General features: G+C 42.2%; 1 protein-coding gene across 21 annotated transcripts in view; it reads left to right on the top strand.

Annotated features, from left to right (window-relative positions):
- The window catches only part of Npas3 (neuronal PAS domain protein 3), an 869,823-nt gene extending 862,246 nt beyond the window's left edge, over positions 1-7,577 (top strand). For 17 of the 21 annotated variants that reach the window (XM_074068167.1, XM_074068174.1, XM_074068168.1 and 14 more), the window contains 2 exons: positions 1,330-1,454; positions 3,154-7,577. In XM_074068167.1, the coding sequence (XP_073924268.1) occupies positions 1,330-1,454; positions 3,154-4,499 (1,471 nt within the window). In that variant the 3' untranslated portion in view covers positions 4,500-7,577. The remainder of the gene's footprint in view (positions 1-1,329; positions 1,455-3,153) is intronic. The other 4 variants (XM_074068169.1, XM_074068172.1, XM_074068177.1 and 1 more) reach the window with 1 other exon arrangement.
- Positions 7,578-25,037: the final 17,460 nt, after the last annotated feature.

The following is a 25,037-nucleotide window of genomic DNA, read 5'->3' as shown; positions in this document are numbered from 1 at the left end:
AACAAAATGTCTTCCTTTCAAAACGTCTTCCTGCCCAGAATTCCTCACTTCTGGGCCCCATCCAGAGTCATCCTTCCCCATTCTGAAATTCTGCCCCTCAGTCTTCTTTCCTCCCTGGTATCATTTAATTGAATGAATATTCCATTAAATGGAATATTTTATCTCAGAATATTCAGAGACTGCCAAGTGCTAAGTCCACTTCCCACCATTAGTTTCATCTGATTATCTGGAGAGACCATTGCTGCTGAAGCTAATTCACACTAAGGGGTAAATGCCTGATCATCTGTCTTAGCGAATTAACCCTCCAAGGGATGTGTGCTGTGTTAGAGTAATTACTGAAACAGTGACTCTTTAATATGGCGAATATGGCTATTGCACTTCAATAGAGGTTAGCAAGTGAGTTAGTAATCACCTGCTGTAAGTCTCTGCTGGCCATCATGGAAGGACAGAAGTGGCATTTCCCATTTGGAAGCAAGATGCAATCCGTGGGCCTTCAGATTACAGGAGACTATCTTGCACATACATTGGACCAGCCTAGGAGTGACTTTTCCAGAAGATGACAGCTCAAACTGACCGAACAGGCTTGTTTCAAAATTAAAAATAGAACAAAATTAACCATATTGTGCAAATGGGGTTAGATCCATTCTGTTAGGGCCTCTCTCACACCGGGATTCTCCCCACTGCAATCAGATCTCCAGCTAACAAGCCACAGGTGTACACCACATGAACAGATGAAAATGTGATTGTAATGGGTGTGTTGACAGTTCAGTAGCCATAATCCATGCATCCCAAGGTGCACCTGTGCATCTGACAGATCCTTAGGCTCTGAGGGCTCCCCCCACCCCCCCTCCCCAGTAGCTTTGGAGCCATCTGAACAGCCGAGAAGTTACATCAAGGGGCCAAGACAAGGGTACTGAGGCAATGGACTCATTAGGAACCCAACAGAAGGTAGGGCACCCCAGGAGGTGACGGAATGAATGGTTAAGAGCACTTCTCATCCTCCCACCCACCCCCAGGTGCTACATTGGGAGGAATGTCAAGCAGCACAGTTCCCTGCCCCCAGTGGTACCTGATTATTTAAAAGCTTTTAGTGGCTTTCACGCAGGATTTGGGAATTCAATCATTGTAGCAGGGTGCACCTGTACCCTGGCACATGCAATCCAAGCTTCTGTAAAAAATCCCATGAAGAGCTGAGAAATGATTTCCTGTTTAGTCTTCTAAAGTTTCTAAACTCTAGAAGTTTGGGGCAAATGTGGTAGAAAATGGTCCAAAGCAAACCATGCAGAATGAGTGCCTACATTCTTGACAAATGTCTCCTTTCCTCCACAGTAATCCCGAGTACAAGGACACACCTATGGACATCGCACAGCTCCCCCACCTCCCAGAGAAAACTTCTGAATCCTCTGAGACATCCGACTCTGAATCAGACTCTAAAGACACCTCAGGTATTACAGGTATTACTTCCCCATGTTCTATAGCTACAGCTTACCTTTCGAAATGCAAGGGGAAGGGTGGTGACCAAATTTTATATCAAGATTTATACATGGTTATTACTGTGTCTCCTATTCACTACACACACATAAATGTATATATTTACATAGTATATACATATGTATGTATATATACTTACATAAACATACAGAGAGGTAGACTCAGCAATTAGTTTTTAGCCCTCCCCTAACTCTGCAGAAGGAGCCATACTGAACCTCATGGCTAGATCGGGCCTCTTTTCTGGAAGCAGGTATCAGGGCTAGCTCTGCCAGCTCCAAGAGAGTCTGTGAGTTAGAGCCCCAAATGTTCAGCCCCTCGCCAAGCTGGATTGAGCTCTAAAGTAGAGTACTCAATGTGTGAGCAAGTGCCTCTAATAGGGTGCTAGACTGCTACTTATTTTCTGAATGTATGCAGAACAAATCCATGCCCTCCTATTTGTCGTTATTTGGGAAGTAAGCTTCCTGCATAGTTACATGGAGCCCAGAAGAATAATACAAACTTTTACTTTTCCTCCAGTTCCCAATCATCAGGGAGCACAGAAGTCATGAAATGTGACAGCTGCAAAAGCTCCTAAACCTATTCTAACCTCACCACTTCTGCTTCAGAAGGGGAAATGAAGGCCAGAGTAGTTCATGACTAGCCCAAGGTTCTAAAACCAACACAGGAAAGCCATAAAAGTCAACATCATCCCTCAGTGTCCTGAGGCTTTGTTTACCGGGAAAAATCAATTCTCCCTAAAACGTGGCAGGTAACTAGGGTTCTCCCACCAGCCTTCTATCATCAGGCACCTGTAGTCCAGGGCTGTCAACATGAATGCACATAAAGCACAGGCAGGAAGGCAGGAGGAGGTGACAAGTACTCATGGTAGATCTAGATTGCTCTCCTGTCCCCTAAACTGTATTAATTTGAAAGTTCTTTATTATGACAAAAGTTCTAGAATAGATAGTCTCTGCCCCTTATTTATATAGTAGTAAACAAAAGTCCCTTACCCCCATGGGGCTTATATTCTAATGGGGGAAAGAGATAAAAGCAAATAAATACAGGCAATCAGATGATGAACCGTAAGTTTGATGGAGAAAAATAATTACTAGAAAGGGAATGTGGTTTTCAAGAAGGAACAAATACTCCAGTGGAAGCACAGACCTCTAAAAGTCCTGTAGCATTCCATCATTTTTCTGGGGCCCTGACACATTATTCCAGGTTAATCTGACTCTCTGGGTATCTCTGCCTAAGAATCATCTAGGGATCTTATGAAATGCTGATTCTGGGTCAGCTGGTCCAGGTGGGGCCTGAGAGTCCACATTTGCCCCAGGTGTTCTGGGTTTTCCCTGTTGAGGGTCTTGACAGAGAAGTTTACTCAAAGGACGGGCCAGGAAGCAGCAGCAATGGCATCACGTCATCTTTCACATCTGCTGGCCCAGCTCCCACTAATCTAGACCCACAACAGAGAATGCCCAGACTTTAAGTGAACCAGAGGTGGTGCAGCTCATCGTTTGCACGGGACAGCACCCCACCACCACCGGCACCACCCCCCCCCAAAAAAAAAAAAAAAAAACCACCGGTGAGAGGCCTGTTTGGCCCTGCTAACGCGGTGTCCTCTCTGTCTCTTCCCTCCCCCACCTGTCCCCCAACCCTGACATCGCGGCCGCGGGCCCCACGCAGAGGACAACGAGAACTCCAAGTCCGACGAGAAGGGCAATCAATCGGAGAACAGCGAAGACCCGGAACCCGACCGGAAGAAGTCTGGCCACACTTGTGACAACGACATGAACTGCAACGATGACGGCCACAGCTCCAGCAACCCGGACAGCCGCGACAGCGACGACAGCTTCGAGCACTCGGACTTTGAGCACCCCAAGGCGGCGGAGGACGGCTTCGGCGCGCTGGGCCCGATGCAGATCAAGGTGGAGCGCTACGTGGAGAGCGAGTCGGACCCGCGGCTGCAGAACTGCGAGTCGCTCACGTCGGACAGCGCCAAGGACTCGGACAGCGCGGGCGAGGCGGGCGCGCAGGCCTCCAGCAAGCACCAGAAGCGCAAGAAGAGGCGGAAACGGCAGAAGGGCGGCAGCGCCAGCCGCCGGCGCCTGTCCAGCACGTCGAGCCCCGGCGGCCTGGACGCCGGCCTGGTGGAGCCCCCGCGGCTGCTGTCCTCCCCTCACAGTGCCTCAGTGCTCAAGATCAAGACGGAGATCTCGGAACCCATCAACTTCGACAACGACAGCAGCATCTGGAACTACCCGCCCAACCGGGAGATCTCCAGAAACGAGTCCCCCTACAGCATGACCAAGCCCCCCAGCTCCGAGCACTTCCCGTCCCCGCAGGGCGGCGGGGGCGGCGGGGGCCTGCACGTGGCCATCCCGGACTCGGTCCTCACCCCGCCCGGCGCCGACGGCGCGGCCGCCCGCAAGACTCAGTTCAGCGCTGCGGCCACCACGGCCTTGGCCCCGGTGGCCTCCGACCCACTGTCGCCCCCGCTCTCGGCGTCCCCGCGGGACAAGCACCCCGGGGGCGGGGGCGGCGGGGGCAGCGGGGGCGGCCCCAGCGCGTCCAACTCCTTGCTGTACACTGGGGACTTGGAGGCGCTGCAGAGGTTGCAGGCGGGCAACGTCGTGCTGCCGCTGGTGCACCGGGTGACCGGGACCCTGGCGGCCACCAGCACGGCCGCGCAGAGGGTCTACACCACCGGCACCATCCGCTACGCGCCCGCCGAGGTGACCCTAGCCATGCAGGGCAACCTGCTGCCCAACGCGCACGCTGTTAACTTCGTGGACGTTAACAGCCCCAGCTTTGGCCTGGATCCCAAGACGCCCATGGAGATGCTCTACCACCACGTGCACCGGCTCAACATGTCGGGACCGTTCGGCGGCGCGGTGAGCGCGGCCAGCCTGACGCAGATGCCCGCCGGCAACGTGTTCACCACGGCCGAGGGACTCTTCTCCACGCTGCCCTTCCCGGTCTACAGCAACGGCATCCACGCCGCACAGACTCTGGAGCGCAAGGAGGACTGAGGCGCCGCCCGCGCGCGCATGCACAGGGCTCCTCGGAGGCATCGTCGGCGTTTTCGTTTCGACCTTTAATTCTAGCACTTTGAATTCGAGCAGGTTAGCGTCCTCTCTCTACACGACGGTCCCCATTCCATCCCCCTTTCTTTAACGCGACTTATTCTTTCCTGTAAAGACATGTTCATTTTTTGGCCTTCAGAGGGTCAGGTGACCAGTTGCCTGCCATTTTGTCTTCTAAGGTGTGTGTTGGGTTGTTTTGCTTTTCTTTGCATCTTTATTAAGATGTCTTTAATGTGTATATGCCTCTGCCATAGAATACTCAGTCTTGTGGTCAAGAGATTTCTCAAGTGACAACCATTGGGGTTTCTTCCTACAGATCTTGATATGATCAAGATGGAAAGAGACAAGCATAAACAATGTGCCCTGTTTGACTAAGTCAAATGAAATGGGGTGGTGGTTTTTTGTTTGTTTTTCTGTTCCTAATTCTTTTCAAAAATAGGGGAATAGTATTTTAGAATTTTATGCAGAATTTAATTCTCTTTTTATGGTTAAGATTTTAAGATTTTCTTACTTGCACATAAAAATAATTTGGGTTCTTAAACTTAATTTCTGGCCTGTGACTAGAATGTTTTTTTTAAAAAAAAAAAAGTTGGACTAAATGTTAATTACTGAAACATTAACTTAATTTCTAAAACCATGGTGCTATCATTTATTAATCTGTAATGTCGTCATACAAAATGCAGCTCCTGGGCTGGGTTTTGGAAAAAACAAAACAACAACAACAAAAAAAATGTGTTCTGTCCTGGTCTGGAGTCCGTTGCTGCAGTCTCCTTGGTTAGTTAGGACAAAGCCCTCATTAACATTTGCTGCAGGACTTAAAGGTTTTTACCTCCCAACTAACAAACATAGCCTCACATTAAATTTAATGGGTCAGTAAAGCCCTTTTAAAAAGGGGCTTTTGGAAAACTCAATCAAACTGATTTGAGGAGCAGTTTAGGTACATACTGCCTTTGTTGAGCTTTTTTTCTTTCTTTCTTACTCAGTCTAACTGAGGCTAATTTTGCAACTTCAAAACACTTTCAGAGTAAAAGAAGGAAAAATATTTAACATGTTTTCGGGGTTTTTTTTTTTCACTTCCTGCTTAAAAAAAAAAAAGGAAGGTTGTATGGGGGGGGACTGATTTGATGGAATTTATTTCCCTTTGGTTCTAATTTCTGGGTTGAAACCAGTAAGTTTTACAAGTAAAGAATGGGTTAATAAGCTTCAGACAGATAACTACAACTGAAAACTGCACATTAAGTAAAAAAAGAAAAAAAAGGAAAAAGAAAAAGAAAAAAATATCCTATTTTGTCTTCGTTGCCAGAAATCAGTGTGGTGTCAAACACTGCAAATGACTGTCAAGTATAAATTCTTCTCCCACTTCATTTTTGGCAGCTGTTTGTTAAGGCATCTAATAACAGATGTGAGAACTGTAATGTGTACAATGTGTACGTGTCCTTGGCTGTCAGTCCCATTGCAGTTTCAATGTGTGTTCTATATGCAGTATATACTAAGCTAATGTAGTTGTTTTGTCCTTTGTCTTCTCTGTGCTCTATCTCTAGTCTGGAGTGGTAAAGTCCCATTCCTGCAGTCCTAGTGAATCAGTGATTCTTGGGGGTTAGTGGTTTTTGTGTGGTGGCCTTCCTCTGTAACGTCACCCTATACTGCTTCTACTGTCTGTGATCCTCTGTTTTACTTTTCGAAATTCCTGCTGTTGCTTTGCTAGTGTATATTGTCCCTACCTCTCCTTGCTCTCCCTCCCTTTCCTGTCTCCCTGCTTCCCTCCTCTGCTTTTCCTTCCCTGTCCCCCAGATCTTTTTCATTCTCAGAGATTTAAAAAAGACTCTTAACTAGCTCAAGGTTAATGGAGCCATTTTTCCCACAATGGAATTCTGGGTATGACTCTGTCTTCTGGAGTACAACAAAAAGCACTGAAGAATAATGCTCAGATATATTAAATAAATTGATGCCATAGCCTCAGTTGTTAACATTCCCAGAGTCCCTTGTGCTCTACCTATAAGCAGTGGGTGCTTTTCTTTGGTTTCCTTTCAGGTTGGCTGATGGAGCAATATATAAAGCAATTACCAGTGAGACAGAAAATTATTTCAAAGGTCAACCAACATTTTTTAAAAAAAATGGGAGGGGGTAATGGAATATAGAATTGTCATATATATTTGTTTATTCGTGCAATGCTAATATAGTAACTCGGCTGTCCTTAGAATATCACTGTGTTAAGTGGATTCCTCTAGAACCTTTGATTCCATGAGTTGGGCCCGAGCCATGGTGAAATAATAACAGAACGAAGTTAAATGCCACGAATTTTAGTAGTGTGCTTACTTGAAGGATTTCAGTAGGTTTAGAAGATGAGAAAGGCTGATGGAGAAATTTAAAGATTAATTTTGGAAGCTCTACTCTAGCTATCGAACAATCAAAGGAATGCACCTATCCGCTGCAAAGAACAGCTAGACAGCTGGTTTTTTTCTTTTATAAATGTTTCTGTGTTGTGTCAAAATGATTTCTGGTGATTTAAACTAACAGATAATCACAGCTGCTGTCTAAATCCATAGTGTTTAAAATTACAAAATGAAAAAAAAAAAACACTTCATTACCTGTGAAGACTGTGTCTGTGTTTTTAACTATTTCTTGTACAAATATATGAAAACTTTTATGAGGAGACTGGTGCCAAGTAGCTGAATCATGGGGAAAGGGATATTCTGTTCGTAAAAATCTTAGCAGTGTTACCAACTCTACGATATATATATAAAAATAATTAAAACGTTACAAAGCGACAGCTATGGTACATTTGTTTTGTGTGAAGCTAACCGGACCTAACTTCCTGAGTGCCTGGCTTATTTTGAAACATTTTTTTCATTGACCATTGATAATGCTGCAAATCAGAAATGTACATACTTCATTTACAACAGGGTTCTTTTTATACTTTTGTAGATTCTCATACATGTCACATACATGGTTGTCTTTATGTAACTTAATTTTTTCATCCGCAGGTGCCATTTTCATAATAAACTTCTCTTGGATTTGTTACTATCTGGCATCATTTCTTTCACATGTAACCATCCTAACTAATGAATGCTGGTAGTATTTGTTTAAGCAGGTACCTTGGTCACTATTCTTTATTTAAAAACAAAAAGTTTTTTTAAAATGTATCCAGATTTTTTGCTAGTTTTGGAAAAATTCCATAGCTTGTATACTGATGAGGCTGACAAGGCACGGATTAAGATGCTAATCCAAATACTACACAAAATTTGCAACCATCCAATTTTCAGCTACCCCAACTCATTGTCATACTAAGCATTATTAAGCACATTATCAGAGCTGAACAAGGAGCCTGCGACATTAACCACTATGGGAAGGGTGCATTTTCTCTTGATTAATGCGCAGTTAAGCGATGACAGTTTTCATACATTAATCATTTAAAATGCACTTGGTATTTTCATTTATTATAATCTATAACATATAACCAACTTCTCCATTGCTTATATCTTCTCTTTATTCTAAATATGTACTTTCTTTCTCCAGGCAGGCTAAGTCCTGTGCTATGTTATGGTTGGGTCACCACGTGGCCTGCAGCATTTTAAGGCAGGTTATCTGGTTAACTCTTCTTTTGAAAGAGTATCAGCTGTTTATCTCAAATTTAAGGATAGGGGGGTCACCTGTTAAGTCTGTGCTCTCCAAAAAATGAAAAGATTATCTGAGCTGAAAAAAGCAGCACTTTTGTCCAAAAGCTACTAGCAGTGGTAAATGTCATCCCTCTAGCTAAGTCTTTAGTGACATGTACCAATTTGTTGGGTAGTTGTTATTGTGAGGAATGCTTTAGACTGTGGATATGAAAATGTGGTTAGGGTTGTAGGGCCCCAAACTTACCTACCATTCCCTACATTGGTCCTTGAAGAAACCATTTAAGAACAGACTATGGAGAGGGTGAGAACACAGAATTGAGTTTACCCCACTACTTTCCTAAAATTTACCTTTGGTGCCTAAGAAACAAAATGATATTGTATAGCAAAAATGGAGGAAACTCAATCCTGAATGGACGATGGTGAGTGAGAAAGCCAGATCACACAAAGCACTCTGGTAGGGTTGTTGGAATTGGCTCTTAGCGATGGGTTTTAGGGGTTTTCATGGGCAGGAGCCAATGAAGGCCGAGGAGCAACTGTGTGTGCGAGTGGATGATGCTGATGGTCAGCCATAACAACCCTATTTCTGGGTGTTACGTTTCTTCAGCCCTATGATCTGAAAGTGGTTAGCGATGGGGGTGGAGGTGGACAAGCCTGACATGGAGGGTGAACTGAAATCCTTAGTCTTTGGAGCTTCTGCAGTAGAAGTGGTAGAAATCCTTAATTCTTACCCAACCTTGATTGATCAACAAGTTCCCTATCTTTTATGTGTACCATTGATACTGAAATTGCTCACTAATGAAGTAACTCTCTCAGCTAGAAAGAGCAAGTGAGCTCAGGGCTCAGGCCCACTGACAATCAGGAAGCCTTGACATTTCTCCAGCCCCAGGGCTGGCAACCCAGCAAGAGTCCCTGGCTCTCCAGAAGCACAGGATTTCCCCCTTGCTAGGCTGGCAGTAAGTGAACTTCTTAGGGCTCCAATTCCCAGGGGATAGACAATGCAATCAGCAGCCAGCTCTCTGCACCTCCTGCCTTCTTCCCAGCTGATACTGACATAGTTCATTTGGCAATGAAGAACAAGAAAAACAAAACAAAACAAAACAAAACATTAAAATCAACAGAAAAGCCAGAGGAAAGACATGACTCAGCTGAACATAAAGACCCTAGATTGAAGGACTGGGGAGAGTGGCTCAAGTGGTAGAGTGCCTGCCTACCAAGCTTGAGGTCCTGAGTTCAAACCCCAGTACTGCCAAAACTAAAGGGAACCCATATTTAGTCATTATGGACTATAATTCTTACCACCCCCTCCTCCAAGACAGTCTACTTACATTGAGAGTATTTAATGCACCTTGGAAATCAACTTGGCCTTATGCATTGCACTGAGGTAATGTATAGTATCAAGCACAGAAAGTAGTCTGTTCAAGCTAAGGTCATTACCCAGATTCAAAACAGAGAGAGAGTGGGAAAGAAGAAAGAATACCTTTACCAATACTTCATATCCTGCAGTGAAAATTGACAGATCTTGTCCTGGAGCAGAATTCCCAAAGACTGATGACAAATAACAGATGTAGGAAACTCTTGGGACACTAAGGTACGTGAACACCCTCGCTGCCTTCTGCTCGCCTGTGTCTCCTAGGAAACCATCATTAAGAAGGGGGACTGACCTGATAAAGTCCTCATGGGCATGAGTCATTGCCTATTCAATGTCGTGTCCCCTCCATGGTGCCCAGCACAATGATGTAAAAATAGTGAAGATCTGCTGAAGACCTGTGAGAAAGTGAAATGTGTTTTATCAAGAGGCAAAGAGTCCACTGGAAGTGTCCATGTGGTTTGACAGGATAGCTTGAATTTGTATCAAGAAAGGAATGTCAACAAGGATAAAGCAGCACTCATTTCTGCCTTCTTGGGTAGTCCACGTGGCTGGTAGAGAGTTGCCCAGTGAGAAATGTTGGAGGGTTGTGGGAAGTACAGGTCTACAATTCTGTCCTCTCTGTATACAGCAATCATTTGGGTAAATAAGAGAGAGGAAGAAGGAGAAAGAACCTAAACACTCAATGGCTGATTCAGCAAACTATGACATTATATCCAAGTAGATAGACTTTAAATTTAAAAGAAAGTACCACTTATCAAAGTACTTTATCCCCACAGAGGAGTACTGATTTGTATAAACATGATAGTCTTCCAGAGAATCTTAGTAACTGAGAGGGGCCTTCTTTTGTAGAAATCACATCTTAATCATTCTAGTTCTAAAGGTCTTTCTTGCCCACTTTGGGACAGTTACAATTTTAGAAGGTGTTGAGCTGAAATCTTACCTCTGGTGTCAAATGGATTAAACCTAAGCTCTCTTTCATCTCAGTGGCCTTCAAAGGTGTGAAGATGGACGTCAGAGTTTCAATAAATCTCCAGGCTAACGGTCACTTGTTCTTTCGATTGCTCCTCCGATGAAGGTGTGGGCAGAATTCTTACACACTCTAGTCATCAGAATTTGTCAAGGCCTCTGTATCAGCTTCCTTGAGCTACCTCATTACCACAAACTCATAGTTCTGGAGACTGCAAGGCTGAAATTCGGGCTCTGAGGGAGAGACTGTCCTGTACTTCTTTCCTTGCTTCTGGTAGTCACCAGCTATCCCCAGCATTCCTTAATGTGTAATGCACCAAATCTCCACCTCCGTCATTAATGGCTATCTCCCTGCATCTTCTCATGGAGCACCCCCCAACCCCCACCATCTCTCTCATCTAAGGACACCAATCATTAGATTAAGGACCCAACCCACTCCAGTATGGCCTTAACTAATTACATCTACAACACCCCACCATGAGAAAGAAATGGAAATAAGGTCACATGCAGAGGCATTGAGTGTCAGGACCTCAACTTTTGGAGGGATACAATTGAGCTCACATAACAGCCCCTATTAAAATGTGACCTTAGGCTGGGCACCAGTGACTCATGCCTGTAATCTTAGCTACTTGAGAGGCTGAGAATGAGAGAATTACAGTTCAAGGCTAGCCCAAGCAAAGAGTTCGCAAAATCCAATCTCCATTACACCCAGAGCAAAATAGACTGGAGGTATGTATGACTCAAGAGGTAGAGTGCCTGCTCTGTAAATGTGAAGCCTTGAGTTCAAATCTCAGTCCCACCAGATTAAAAAAAAAAAGGAACAACCTTGGAACCTGTCACATAACTGTAGGCGTGATCTGGTGTCTGCACACTGTGAATGTTCCACTCTATCTTTTACTGGGAATTCTGAGCTCTTAATTAAAACAGCCTGTGATTTCATTTCTTGGCAGCCAGATCAAATTACCATCTCATCTGAAGCCTCTAGTCAACCAGAACACCTAGGTCTTTTCACAAGCTTTCATTAAGGCGGAGGGCTTCTATGTCTGTAGCCTTCACATAATGCTGGCCTATGTTTAGGTGAAAAGTAACTTAAGAAGGGCAGTTCTCTAGGCATGGAGAGTGATCAAGGGCTCATCCCTCCCCAAAGACTTGGTCATTTCCATTGTGCTACACACACCCTTTGCACAACTCTGTGGAAAGAAGAAATCAGAGCCCCGTATTTGTGGAGCTTGGGATACAGGGACACAAGATATCCATTACAAATATTTCCAGTGGGACAGCCCCTTGTAAGTAAACTGAGGCAGAGTAAAAGCAACCATTTGGTTGCAGAAGGAAATGGAAGAATTAGAGGGATAAACTCCCACTTCATGGAACCAGAATTAGTGTCAGAAGTGCCAAGACCCCTGGAATATACATATAAAATCCACTCAAAATTCAAGTAAGAATGATGAGAACAAACTCATCAACTATCTGAAAACTGACCCTCTTTTATGGATTAAATACAAGGAGACTTGCCCAAATATATTCATTGAGTGTTTTGTTCCATCTGGAATTAGAACTCATAACCTCTGAACTTCCAGTTTCTGACTTGTACTTTTATGAGGACAAAGCCCAGTGGCTCATTCTTCTATTCATCTCTCTCTATTGGGAGTCATGAAACACACCAAGAGGAATCACCCAGATGATGTTACTATTTTGAAAGAATTCTTCTGGGAAAAATTATAGTTTTAAAAAATAATATATACGAACTATTAAAACTAGTTTAAAGAGAAAGGGGGGAGCACAAGATATGGAGGTGGGTAGCTTCTCCTTGTGCTGAAGGAGTCTCAGATTTATAGCAGAAGTGTCACAAACAGGATGTAATATCCATGTGACCCCCCCCCCCACTTCCTCCAAACAAAACCATTAAACCCTTGATGAATTATTGACTTTGGAGTTTTATCTGTGCCATGAATAATCTCAAACTTGGGAGTCTCAGAGCACAGTTCATAAACAAATAATTATATCACAATGATAATTTTTCAGGAATTGCAACATCAATCATGGCCATGTTATTATCAAGTACATTTTCTGGTTGCCTCTATTCATCAAACCCTCCTCCCTCTCCACCCTTCCATACCACACAAGCAAAACTCATCACCAGATTGCCTCTTATTTACACATCACTCAAAGCAGAACGGAGCAGGCACACACAAAACGGGCCGACCCAGTATTTATGAGAGATGAGCTTTCATTAAGAAAGTTCAAATTAAATGCATTGAAAAAGATGGAGGGGGGAGATATTAATTATTCCAGACTCCCCCAAAGAAGCCATCTGAAAAGATCTTATTCAGAAGATAAAAACGGACAGAAGGTTTATTCCATTTCAGGCAGTACTAATAAGGAAAAAGGGATTAGTCTCAAAAGCCAAAGAAATAACAATATGGTTAGGTGCCAATATATACACATTATACATGCAGAAATATACACACATCATACGTGCAGAAAATATATACACATTATATATGCAGAAAGCTTGGGTCCTGTTCTGCAGGTGGAAGAGGCAAGCGGAAGTGGGTTTAGAACTTGGAAAGGATATAAATAGTTTATCCAAGTCTACACATAAATCAGTAAATAGAGCTGCCCAGGAGGCCTGGGTTGGATCTAAATCACTTTAGTATGACTGTAATAGAAGGCTGATATTTTCAAACAAAATAACAGCACAAAGCACTCTTAGCTGAGCTACTTTTCTGAGTGGCTTAACATCCCTAAGGTCAGAGGGGTAACATGTTCTTTCCACAATTCAAAAGAAAAGTAAAAGACTAACAAAACAGTGTAGAGAAAGCTCCTTCTTAGGATATGATTGTATACTCAGGGTAAATCCATAGTATAGTTACCATTAACTGCTTGCTCATTGGTCTCTGCTTCCCAATTTGTTCATGTGGTGCTCAGCTTATGTAGGCAAAGCAATGCACATTAAAATGACCAGTAGGGAGAATATTAAAGACTTCACCAACACTACCCACCCTGAGCATCCAAAACAATCCATTCCCTAGGAACGCCTCACTCCTGGAAAGGGTCATTGGATAGCTATGGCCCGAGTCTAGATCACAGTCTCTCCTCCTTGGCATCAAAACGTGAAAAGGCAGGACTGGTGCTCAGTGTTCAGAAGATGGGAAGGGGACAACTGCCCAGACACAGGGGAGCTAGATCCAGCCTGATCAGCCTCAAAACGTCACCCCCAGGCACCCAGAGAACAGTTCAAGGCTACATCTAAAACACTGTCATCCCTCTTCCCTCTCTACTGCTTCTGGTTTTTTGTTTTTCTTCTCATTTTTTTTTGTTATTGTTTTGTTTTTCTGGTGGTACTGGGGTTTGAACTCAGGGCCACACACTTGCTAGGCAGGTACTCTACTACTTGAGCCACACACCCAGCCCTTTTTTGCTTTAGTTATTTTTCAGGCAGGGTCTCATATTTTTGATCTTCTCAGTCTCTGCCTCCTATGTATCTGGAATTCTAGTCATTGAGTCTCTAGCTACCCTATTGTAAACTGCCCTGCTTTTAGTTCCATCTTAGCATATAAACTCATTCGGCATGATGAGGCTCTCAAAGAAGACAATGAATCAAAGGTCATTTTGGGAAAGCTAAGCTTTTTAGAAAGCTGGGAATGGAATGACTATATATATATATATATATTTTTTTTTTTTTTATTTTATATATATGTATATATATATATATATATATTTTTTTTTTTTTTTTTGGTACAGGGGGTTTGAATTGTCTCACACTTGCTAGGCACTTGAGCCACACCCCCAGACCTTTTTGATTTGGTTATTTTTCAGATAGGGTATAGCACTTTTTGCTCAGGGCCAGTCTCAGACCGTGACCCTCCTACTTACCCCTCCAACATAGTTGGGATGACAAGCCTGAGCCATCATACCCAGCTTGTTGATTGAGATGGGGTCTCAATAACTTTTCCCAGGCTGGCCTCAAACCTTGATCCTCCCATCGCCTCCCAAGAAACTGGGATTACAGGTATGAGCCACTGTGCCTGGCTGTAATTCTTCCTAATTTCAACTTTGATTACATGAAGTGTTCCAAAAAGTGCACATAAACCAGCACTTTCCCTCTTCTCCAATCCCCAGTCCTCCAGGGGAAGTGCTAAGAGCCCTGGGTTGGGTTTACCCCTCTCTGACCAGGGACTCCCCCCTCTGATAGAGGGAAGCTGGGAGGAGAGAGGAAGAAATGAGGAAGGTCATATACAGCATATATTAGCAGCTCACCACGGGGAAAGCAGCAGCAGTATACACTGGCCACCTTCTCCCGGATTCATCCAGGAGACTTTGGTTCCACATGCCAGTTCTTCACAGATCTCAAAGACACTTCTGCTTTGGAGTCATGTGAAAAAAACAAACGACCTGTAATCATTTGAAGGTCATTTCTCCAAAGTATAGATGTAACTGCAATTTCCTTAATAGCGTTTTCTGGGATGAGGACACTAGCAATTATTTTTCATTTTAACATTTTGAATAAATTAAAAGGAAGCTCTGATTTATTTCTCTAGTATTTCCACCTGACTTCCCTCCATGCTACTCTTGTTATTTACATAGAGTTGCCCAAGTTAGAGACACTTTTCAGACATTGATTAATCTGGAACTCTTTGAAGTAGGGAAACAATTATTATCTCCACTTTACAGATGTGGAAACTAAGACACAGAGGTTAATGACTTGCCCAGAGGTCAAACACGCAGTCAGTTGCAAGCATGGGTTTTAAACGGGCTGCTCTCAGGCTTAATTCAAGTCTGTTCTTAGCTTCTGCCCTGTTCACATCAGAGCTGCCTCCTCCATCTGGCCACATCTTAAATTCTGCCTCACGGCCCTTAATACACTTCTTGAGAGACCGGCGCTTTTCCTTCCTGCTCTTAGCCTGTGCCCTCTTCCTATTCGTGCTCCGCTGGTAAATAAGAAATTCCCTTCAGGAGTATTTTGTGATGGCTGTGCAGCACTAAATAGAAACTTTAGCGTCTTAATTTTTTATAACAAACAGAAGCCCTGAAGTTCTGTCTAAACTAGAACCTGGAGTTTTGCTACATTTCTGGCAGTATTCTACAATTAATTTGTTGATGACCTGCTTAAACCAGGCCAGGAATTCAAAGATGAAGAAGTACTACAGCTTCTGCCCTCCAGTTGCTCACAAAGTAGAAAGGGAGACAAAAATGTAGAAGTCATCCTTAAAACATGATGCTGGGAGACATGTCATCACTCAGTGTTGGGGGTCACTGAATGATGACAAGTCATTCAGGATATGAGGACAGGGAAACTCCTGAGAGGAGGGGACTTAACCAGTAAGGAGTTAGTCACAGCTGCTAGAGGAAGAATAGTTCCTGGAAGGTATAGGCAGCATCACAGAGGCAGGAGAGAGCTCACAAGGAAGTCAGTGTACTTGGAGAGGTGCCTCCACCTAGGAATGCGTGGAGGGGTCGAATGGCAAGCCTTGGTAGCCATGCCCTGTCCCCTAGCTCAGGGCTGCATCCTCCGGCCAGGAGTCCCCGTTCTCACGCAAAGCCATGTTCCTCTTACCAAGCCCTGTCAGTTACTGGGTTGCAGTTGTCCAGGGGGGGTGTGTCTTTTGTGGATCACACAAAGGAGCAGTGGAGACAGCGGCAACCCAGTAAGGGACCTACCTTGAGTGTTATGCTGGGGAGACTGAATAGTGCTCGGTGGGTGATGGGAAGTTGGAAGGGTTTTAATCGGAGAAATAACCCAATGGGGTTTTTGTACTGGAAAGGTCATTCTGGGGACAGCTGAAGGATGGTGCATATCTTACATGATTAAGAATGAGGAATTGAGGGAGGCAAGGAGTGTGGGTGGCAGGAAAGGGGTGGACTTGAGACTTAAGAGGGCTGGTGATGAGTTGGACATGGAAAGAGATGACAGAGAGGAAGAGTCAAAGATGACTCAGGTTTCTGGCCTGGGGGGCATTGAGCAAGTCTGACAGAGAAGACAGGCGCAAAGAAAGATTGAAGGCAACAGGTAGAAGTGCAAGAACCCTACTTTAGATGTGCTGAGTTCTAGCTACTTATGGGAAATCCATGTAGAAATGTCTAGAAGTATTTGGAAAAATAGTTCTAGATATCTGGAGAGAAATCTGTTTTAGAATTAGTATTTGAGACACTAGCACATGACAGTAGGAGAAGCCATGGGTCCAGATAACAGTGAAACGGGAAAGAGAGTGTAGAATGAGGACAGCACCAAGAACGGAACGCTGGGGAACACTGAAGGAGTGAGCAGAGGAAAACAGCCCAGGACACAAACTAAAACTGGAAGGAGCCAGAGACAAAGAGGTGGAAGTATCAGGGAAAGCAGCTAAGGAAAAGGTTCCAAGAAGGCAAGAGTAATCAGTATTACCAAATGCTGCCCAAAAGTTAGGTAGGAGAGGCCAGGCATGGTGGTGCATGCCAGCTATGAGGGAGGCTTAGGGAGGAGGATCATGGTCATGGGGTCAGCCAGGTGAAAAGCTGAAAAATAGTTACCTGAAAAATAACTAAAGCAAAAATGGCCTGGAGGATGGCTCAGGTGGTAGAACACCCGTCTAGTAAGTACAAAGCCCTGAGTTGAAACCCGAGTTCTTCCAAAAAAAAATTTAAAAAAATAAAAAAAGAAAGTAAGGTAAGAAAAGAAGTGTCAAATGCATATGATGACCAAAAAAAAAAAAAATAGCACAGAATGTCTACGGCCTTTCCAGAAACTTTACATGAAGGCAACAAAAGGAACAACTCTTTTTGACATAGTGGTATGATATGTAAGAAATTATAGTACTGCCAGGCATGGTGGCTCAGTCCTCCCCAATCAATTCAACCTCCCAGTACCACCAAAAACAAAAAGAAACTATAGTCCCTTCATCACTCATAATAAGAGGGTCCTGAATAAGAGGGCTTGAGGCAAAGTCTGCTCCTTGTGGAATCTCTGGGTACCTTCTTCCCATGGGCATTCCATCCATTCACCCCACAGTGTGGGTTCCAGAGCCAGCTCTGCAGTCACAAGAGACGCCGTCTGTGCATTGAGGCCAGACACACATGATGCTGTGCATGAATCAAGGACCTTCTGTACTTTCCATGTCTCCCCAGGGAAGTTGACTTTGGTATGACCTCCTTGATAATCCACAGTGGCTCTTGTGTGATAGTCTATAGTTTTATTAACTTTCTTAGTAGCATAAATTAGCTGTACATTTGTGACATTTATGCACGTGCTTACAATGTATCTTAATTAGTTAAAAATTCCAATGACGTCCTTCACAGAGATAGAAAAAAATCAATACTAAAGTCCGTATGGAAGCACAAAAAAACCTCAAGTAGTCAAAGCAGTCTTGAGCAAAAAAAAAAGCAATGTGGGAAGTATTGCCATGCCTGACTTTAAACTACATTACAGAGCCATAGCAATAAAAACAGCCTGGGACAGGCACAAAACACACATGAAGACCAAAGGAGCAGAACAGAAACCTCAGACACAAACCCACACAGGTACAGCCATTTGATTTTTGACAAAGGAACCCAAAACATACATTGGAAAAAAGACAGCCTCTTCAATCAATGAATGGTACTGGGAAAACTGGATTTCTACCTACAGAAGACTGAAACTAGACCTCAGTCTCTCACCTTGTTCTTGTACTAGTTCAAAGTGGATCAAGATTCTTAATGTAAGATCTAGAAAGAATAAGGAGAACACTGAAACACAGAGGCACAGGTATTAACCTCCTGAATAGAACTCCTGAATATTGCTCCTCATATATTTTCAGGCAAGGGTGGGAAAGCATGAGAAATCAAATGTGGGAAATGCTAGAAGTTTCCACATTATGGGAAAGAGACAACGAGGTTATTTAACTCCCCAGCAAATGGTTAACAAATGGGGATTCTAGCTAATTCCACACATCCAAAGAGAGAAAACCCACAGAACAGTAAAGTACTTCACAGTCAAAAACAGAACCAATTCTGCACAGCCCACACAAGGAAGTTCTGCTGCTCATTTGTTTCAAAGTGGTATCTCTAGGAAACCATTGCTCTCAGAAGCATCACGTGATCAGTTCTTAAACACCAAGCACTGTCACAGGTCAAAGAAAAGGTCATACAGCCTTTAAACAACTCAGAATGAATCAAGAAATGCTGCAAATGAGCTTCCACTGTCAGAATGCAGTAAGAAGCGTCAGGCACACTGAAACCTGGCATGGTTAGGAGTGGGAATTTTTTTTTTTTTTTGTGGCACTAGGGTTTGAACTCAGAGCTCCATGCTTGCTTGGCAGGCACTCTAGTGCTAGACCCACTCCTCCAGACCTTTTTGTTCTGGTTATTTGGGAAATAGGGTATCACTTTTTGCCCAGGCCAGATATGAACCACAATTTTCCTATTTTAAGCTTCCCAGCATCATTGGAATGACAGGTATACACTACCACACTTGGCTTTTTTCTATTGAGATGGGGTCTCACAAGCTTTTCTTCTGCCTAGGCTAACCTTGAACCTCAATCCTCCCAACTTCAGCCTCCTCTTTAGCTTGGGATGACAGCTATCGGTTGAGATGGGGTCTTGTGACCTTTTTGCATTGGCTGGCCTCAAACCTTAACCTTCCCAATCTCAGGCCTCCAAGTAGCTAAGATTACAGGCATAAGCTACCAGCACCTGGCTTGGGAAACCTTAACAGAAGCTGGACAAGTAATAAGAACCCAAAACAATGCCACTAAGCAGCCACTAGTCATCTGGAGACCTGGCACACTCCCAGCTAGATGCTTTAAACATTGTCTAATGCAAAGAAGTACAAAGAAAGTAAGTGCAGGAAGATAATCATGGCTGCCATTCCCCACTGTGCCAGGCGCAGCAGGCAGGTTGTAGTCTCTTCCTGAATTCTCAGGGCCCAGTCACAGCAGTACTACCGTCATCTCTGACTTACGGATAGAGAATCAGAGAACTTAGGTGACTTGTCCGTCGTCTCCTAAGTAGGAAGAGTTGGGACCGGGATAACCACATGAATCTCCTGGTGCCAAAGCTTGACATTTTTTCCACCATTATGCTATGTTTCTCTCCCCATCTTAAAGTCACAGGGAGAAATAGCCCTAAAACCCTAAAAGACATGACGTGTTTTTTTTCTTTTAAGTACTTTATAACAACAAAACTTAAAACAAAACAAAAAATTACTAAGCATAGTGAAGGTTGCTTAAATGTGTGACTTGCCAGAAACTTTAATTTTACATGAAATGTGAAATTCCTACATAGTAAAGTCTAAAAACTTATAAAACCAAAGAACTCAAAAGTACAAGTTCTAAACCACAGTCATGTTAGAAGGTTTAAACACACCTCTCTCAGAAATTGACGGGATAAGCAGAAAGTAAAACAGTAAGGCTGGAAACGATTTGAACATGATTAATAAAGGTGACCTAATACGCACATATAGAACACTGCAGTAAATAGTTTAAATATATGCTTACTTTTCAAATCCGTTATAAAATTGACTGGACTTCATCAAATCTCAAGAAGTTTCTAAGTATTGAAATGTTCGGATTTAGTTTGTTCTCTAACCACAATGCAATTAAGCTAGAGATCAGTAACAAAACAATCACTAGAAAATCACCAGATGTTTGGAAATTAAGAAACAAGCTTATACATAAAAAAGGGATCATAATGGAAATTAGAAAATAACTGGAGTGAAAAATACTTCATATCAAAACTTGTTGGAGTTGGTGGGGGCATTCCTTACTAGAAAATATATAACCTTATAAACATGTATTAGGAGAGGACTGAAAACTAAGCATCCATATCAAGAGCTTAAATAAGAATGATCAAATTAACCTAAAGAATTAGTAGAATCATAATGCAATCAGAAGTTAGTAGCTGAGATCACTCCAAAGACCACAAACAGCGATGGCAGGCTATAGAGTTGTATCAGACTTTTCCACTGAGAATGAGTAGGCAAACTGGTCAAAGTAAAGAATATTTTTAAATAGCTTCACACCAAAGCAAAGAACAATGATAGCATTGTGATCGTTGGTTCTAGAGAAGGCCCCTGATGAATAATGAAAGGGTGAGGCTGGTGTTTGCAGTTGCTTTTCACATAGAGGTCCTGGGCCACACTGAAGGAGGAAAAGAGCAGCTGAGAAGCTGAATGGTGCTTTTGGGCAACTCAGTGGCTGCAGACCAAGTTGGGTTACAGGACTCATGACATAGTAAGGACTATGGTGACTTCTTCAGGCTTTGTGTCAGAATCTCAAATTAATCAATTAATAACTTGGGAAATGCTCAAACAGTAGGATTAGCTTGACAAATCATCTCTCACTGCCTAAAGTGCAACTTGAAGTCATCTCCCTTCCATCCTTTTGAAATACCGTCTATGTCTACTCTAGCCATCAGACAAGCAAATAAAAATTCCCCTGGAGGAATAATAAACAAGAGCTTCAAAGTATCTCAGCAACATGTTTTTTTGGTACTGGGAATTGAACTCAGGGCCTCTTACTTGTTAGGTAAGCACTCTACCACTTGAGAGTGCTTACCTAACAAGTAATATAATTTTAGATACTCTTTGGAGTACTCCATCAAAATTAGTCAATCATACAAGGAGGCAAAATGATAGACAGACAGAAACCAAGAGAAACAACTAACAATAAAAATAAGCCTAACAGAAATGCAGAGAGTAGAATTATCAAATATTGACATTTAAATAACAATAATTAATGTTTAAGAAATGAAAAGTCAATATTGAGAGTTAAGGAAAATCTTCACACTATAAAAGGACTGAAATTTTTAAAACCAAAATTTAAATAATTAAACTTAAGAGCTCCACCTGGCACTGGTGACTCATGCCTGTAATCCTAGCTACTTGGGAGGCTGAGATACAAAGGATCACAATTCAAGGCCAGCCTGGGCAAATAGTTTGTAAGACACCATCTTCAAAATAGCCAGAGCAAAAATGACTGGAGGCGTGGTTCAAGCAGTATAGCACCTGCTTTGCAAGTGCAAAGTCCTGAGTTCAAATGCCAATCCCACCAAAAAACAATTTTTTTTAAACTTTTAAAACATGAATAACTCAGAAAATTAGACATATTTAAGGTGTGAATTAGGGATCAAACAATATCCACAGTAAGTTTGAAGAGATAGAAGTATAGAAAAATATAGGAGTGAGCATAAAGGAAATGTGGAAGATAAAGGGTCCAACACACATGTGATTGTCCCAGGAGAGAAGACAAAAAGTATCAGAAGAAAAATGAAGTCATTATTGTGACCAAGAAGTTTCCAAAACTGGTTTAGAGACTTCAAGGTTCAGATTCAAACCCAAGAACAATGAATTAAAACACACACAGCACAGCACTTAGGTACATTGTGGTAAAACTGCCACAAAATAAAAACCAAGGGGACTTTATAAACAACCAGAGGGGAAGCAAAGAAACATCTTCATTTCAGAAAACAATAACAAGAATCATAGCTATCTTACCAATAAAAACTATAAAAACCAGAAAACAACAGAACATCTCCAAAGTACAAAATACATATAACATATTTGTGTTTGATAAAATATAATTGATATATTTATATATACACATACACATCGATCTAGAACTCTATAGCCTGTAGAAATGGATATGAAACATATTTTTAGACACAAAACAAAAGCTACTGGCAGAACAACGGTACTGTAAAAACACTACATGTGTTCTCCAAGAAGAAACAGGGCCCCAAATGTAGACTAAGAAACACAGGATATAATTAAAACAAAAGAAACAACAAATACATGAATAAATTTAAATGAGTACCAACTCTATGAAGCAATAATAGTATCTCATAGGTTTCAAAATGTAGAGTATTAAAACATGTCTGTATCACAGTTAGGAGGAAGATAAGTGGTGTGAAAGTGGTCTCCAAGTTTCTAGCAATGAAATATCAGTAGAATTAGTGCTGTAAGAGTATGCCTTGGGACAATTCGATTCCTCAGAAAAAGTACCAATTTAGCAAATTTATATTTGTTATTAAACTGTAGCTGTGAGTTGTAAGAAGCCTTAACCATAACTCTTAACACTTACAAAAAAAAATCCATCTGTTGATATACAAAACATATTTAAATTAACTATAGGATATTCAAAAGGTATCACACAAAAGAATATCAAGTATCAGACTGAGTCAGGAAATAGAGATATTAATAATATCCCCAGTACCTGAAGAAAAAGAAAAAAAGCTTTCTTACCCTGTGGCCTGCTGCAGGTCACTTAACCTTTTTGGAATTCAACTGTCTTAACTCTAGAAGGAAGTAAGTTTGGACAAGGTGACCTCTAAGGCCCAGGAAGGAGAAGTTCTCTACCTGACCTCCACCCAGCAGGCCAGATGGATTCATGATATGCTCCCTTCCTGATGGCGGGTCCCTGGGGGCACACTGTATTCTGACACTATTAGGTTACTCTGTGGCTATTGGTGCCAGTCTCCTGCTTAGCAAGAGTCAATAGAGTTCACACAAACCTGTTGTGCTTATTGTCGCAACTGTGTTTTCCCTTTAATATCATATACATATTCAAACATGAAAAGAAAGAACACTGCTGTTTTTATGAGAACTCACCTGAGAGTTTTCTAAAGCTGATTTCATGAGGAGTCACTTTGAAAGTTTGATCATAAAACACTGAAGGAAAAAAGACAGTGAAATTCTAGGTGGATTCTGCTCTTGGATTCTATCAGAACCATGTTTAAATTTGTGCCTCTCTTTAGGATTTGAATAATGAAGACAATGCATTCTGGGTGTCATTTATGCAAGAAAGATGGTTCAGGACCATAATTAGTAAAGTGGTTCTCAAAAAAAAGAAAAGGAAAGGAAAAGGAAAAACCTGGAATCCATAGCAAATCTATGTAAATGAGTACATTTAGACATCTTAATTTAATATGAAGTGTTAGAGGTACATATGCATTGGTTTTTTATGGTTAGTTCTTAAACAAATTTCATGCTTCATCCAACTTTTTGATTAAACTATCAGTCCTGATCTTGTTAGGTAACAAAGCTTCTTCTGTAATTTCATAATTGAGATTCAATTTATATGAATGGAACACAATGGTCTTTATAACAGACAGCCAACTTCTATAAAAACTCCTCTCGGCATTCTGAAATGGCCCAAATGTGATTCTTAATCCCTTACTTATCATATTACCTGGTTTTTTTCAAAGGAATAGGCCAATATGACACAAGTAAGACTATAGCAGGGAAAAATGCATTTGCAATGTTTGAGCAAATGGATAGGGGAGCACTTGAACTCTTCAACACTTCCATGCCCTGTGCTTGCCTCCACATTTCACCTTTTCCTTCTGTTAATAGCCTCAGTACCTTTGGAGTGGATAGAAAATTTAGTAGAAAGAGTGTTATACTTCAAAGGAAGACATAGATCCTCAAAATAAAAATAATCTTTACAAGACTATTGCAAAAAACTGCCTCATTTTCCCCATGCTACTCTTCCTGTTCCTAAAGTAAAGATGAGAGAGGTCCCCAAAAAAAGTTTGTCATAAATTTTCTCAATGTATTTGGAATTTTATGTGGTCTTAACACATTTTAATCCAGATGAATTGAGCAAACACCTCATCACTGTGTTTGATGTAGAAATAAATGGAGGACATAAGATGGAAATAGAATCAGAGTTCTCTAGAAGACTGGCTCACTCTTGTCAAAGTCCAGGAGCAATCAGATGTGAAAATACTGACTCACACTAACTAAAATGTACAGAGGACCTGAGAAAGGCATCAGAGTGGCGATATATTAATTTAAAGTGAGAAATAGAATTGTCTCACAGACTGGAATTATTCAAGTTGGCATAACAATCTCTTTTTCTCCCTGTAGTCAGGGAAAACCAAATGGTAATCAGGATCCTCTCATTACCATGAGAAATCACTGTGAAAGACTCAGAAATATTCAAAACCTGTGTATTTTCTGCATTCTCTCTCCACAAGCAGAACGTTAACTGGAACCAGAGAAGTGCTGCGAGCACATAGGCTAAGGGGATCAGGTGACGCTCGCACTTGAGCATCAGGCTTACAACAGGAATACTCTTGCCTTTGAGGCTGTGATTTCTGGAAGGAAGTCTCACGGTGAATTTTCCCACTCCCAGGCACAGATCTGGTATGGGATAAAAGAAAAGGGATCTTTGGTGATAACCTTTTTTCTCTGCTTACCACAGCTGAGCACACCCTTGGCTTTGGACTTGTAAGAATGATAACATAATTGTACATACAACAGTTCAGTCTTGCAAACCTGTACACCAATCTGTCCAAGCAACTTTACACATCTTCCATGTGCTCCATCTGCATCATGGTCAGTGCAACTCTGGTTCTCTCCTGTCTTAGTCCCAGCTATATCACTTTCTAGCTTGGTTATTTAATTTCTCCAAGCCTCAGTTTCCTCCTCAGTAAACTGGAGAAAGCCAAGGTATTAGCTCACCTGGTTGTTGTATCAAGGGATGTGTAAATGCTTCACAAGTTTCTGGCATCTAAGTGCTTGATCAATGTCAATTAGAATACACATCAAAGTATCAAGACGTTTAATACCCCCTC

Source organism: Castor canadensis, chromosome 3 (genome assembly GCF_047511655.1).
Source record: "Castor canadensis chromosome 3, mCasCan1.hap1v2, whole genome shotgun sequence".
NCBI classification, from domain to species: Eukaryota; Metazoa; Chordata; class Mammalia; order Rodentia; family Castoridae; genus Castor; species Castor canadensis.
Note: the sequence above shows the minus strand (reverse complement) of the source record. Positions and strands in the feature narration are given on the sequence as shown.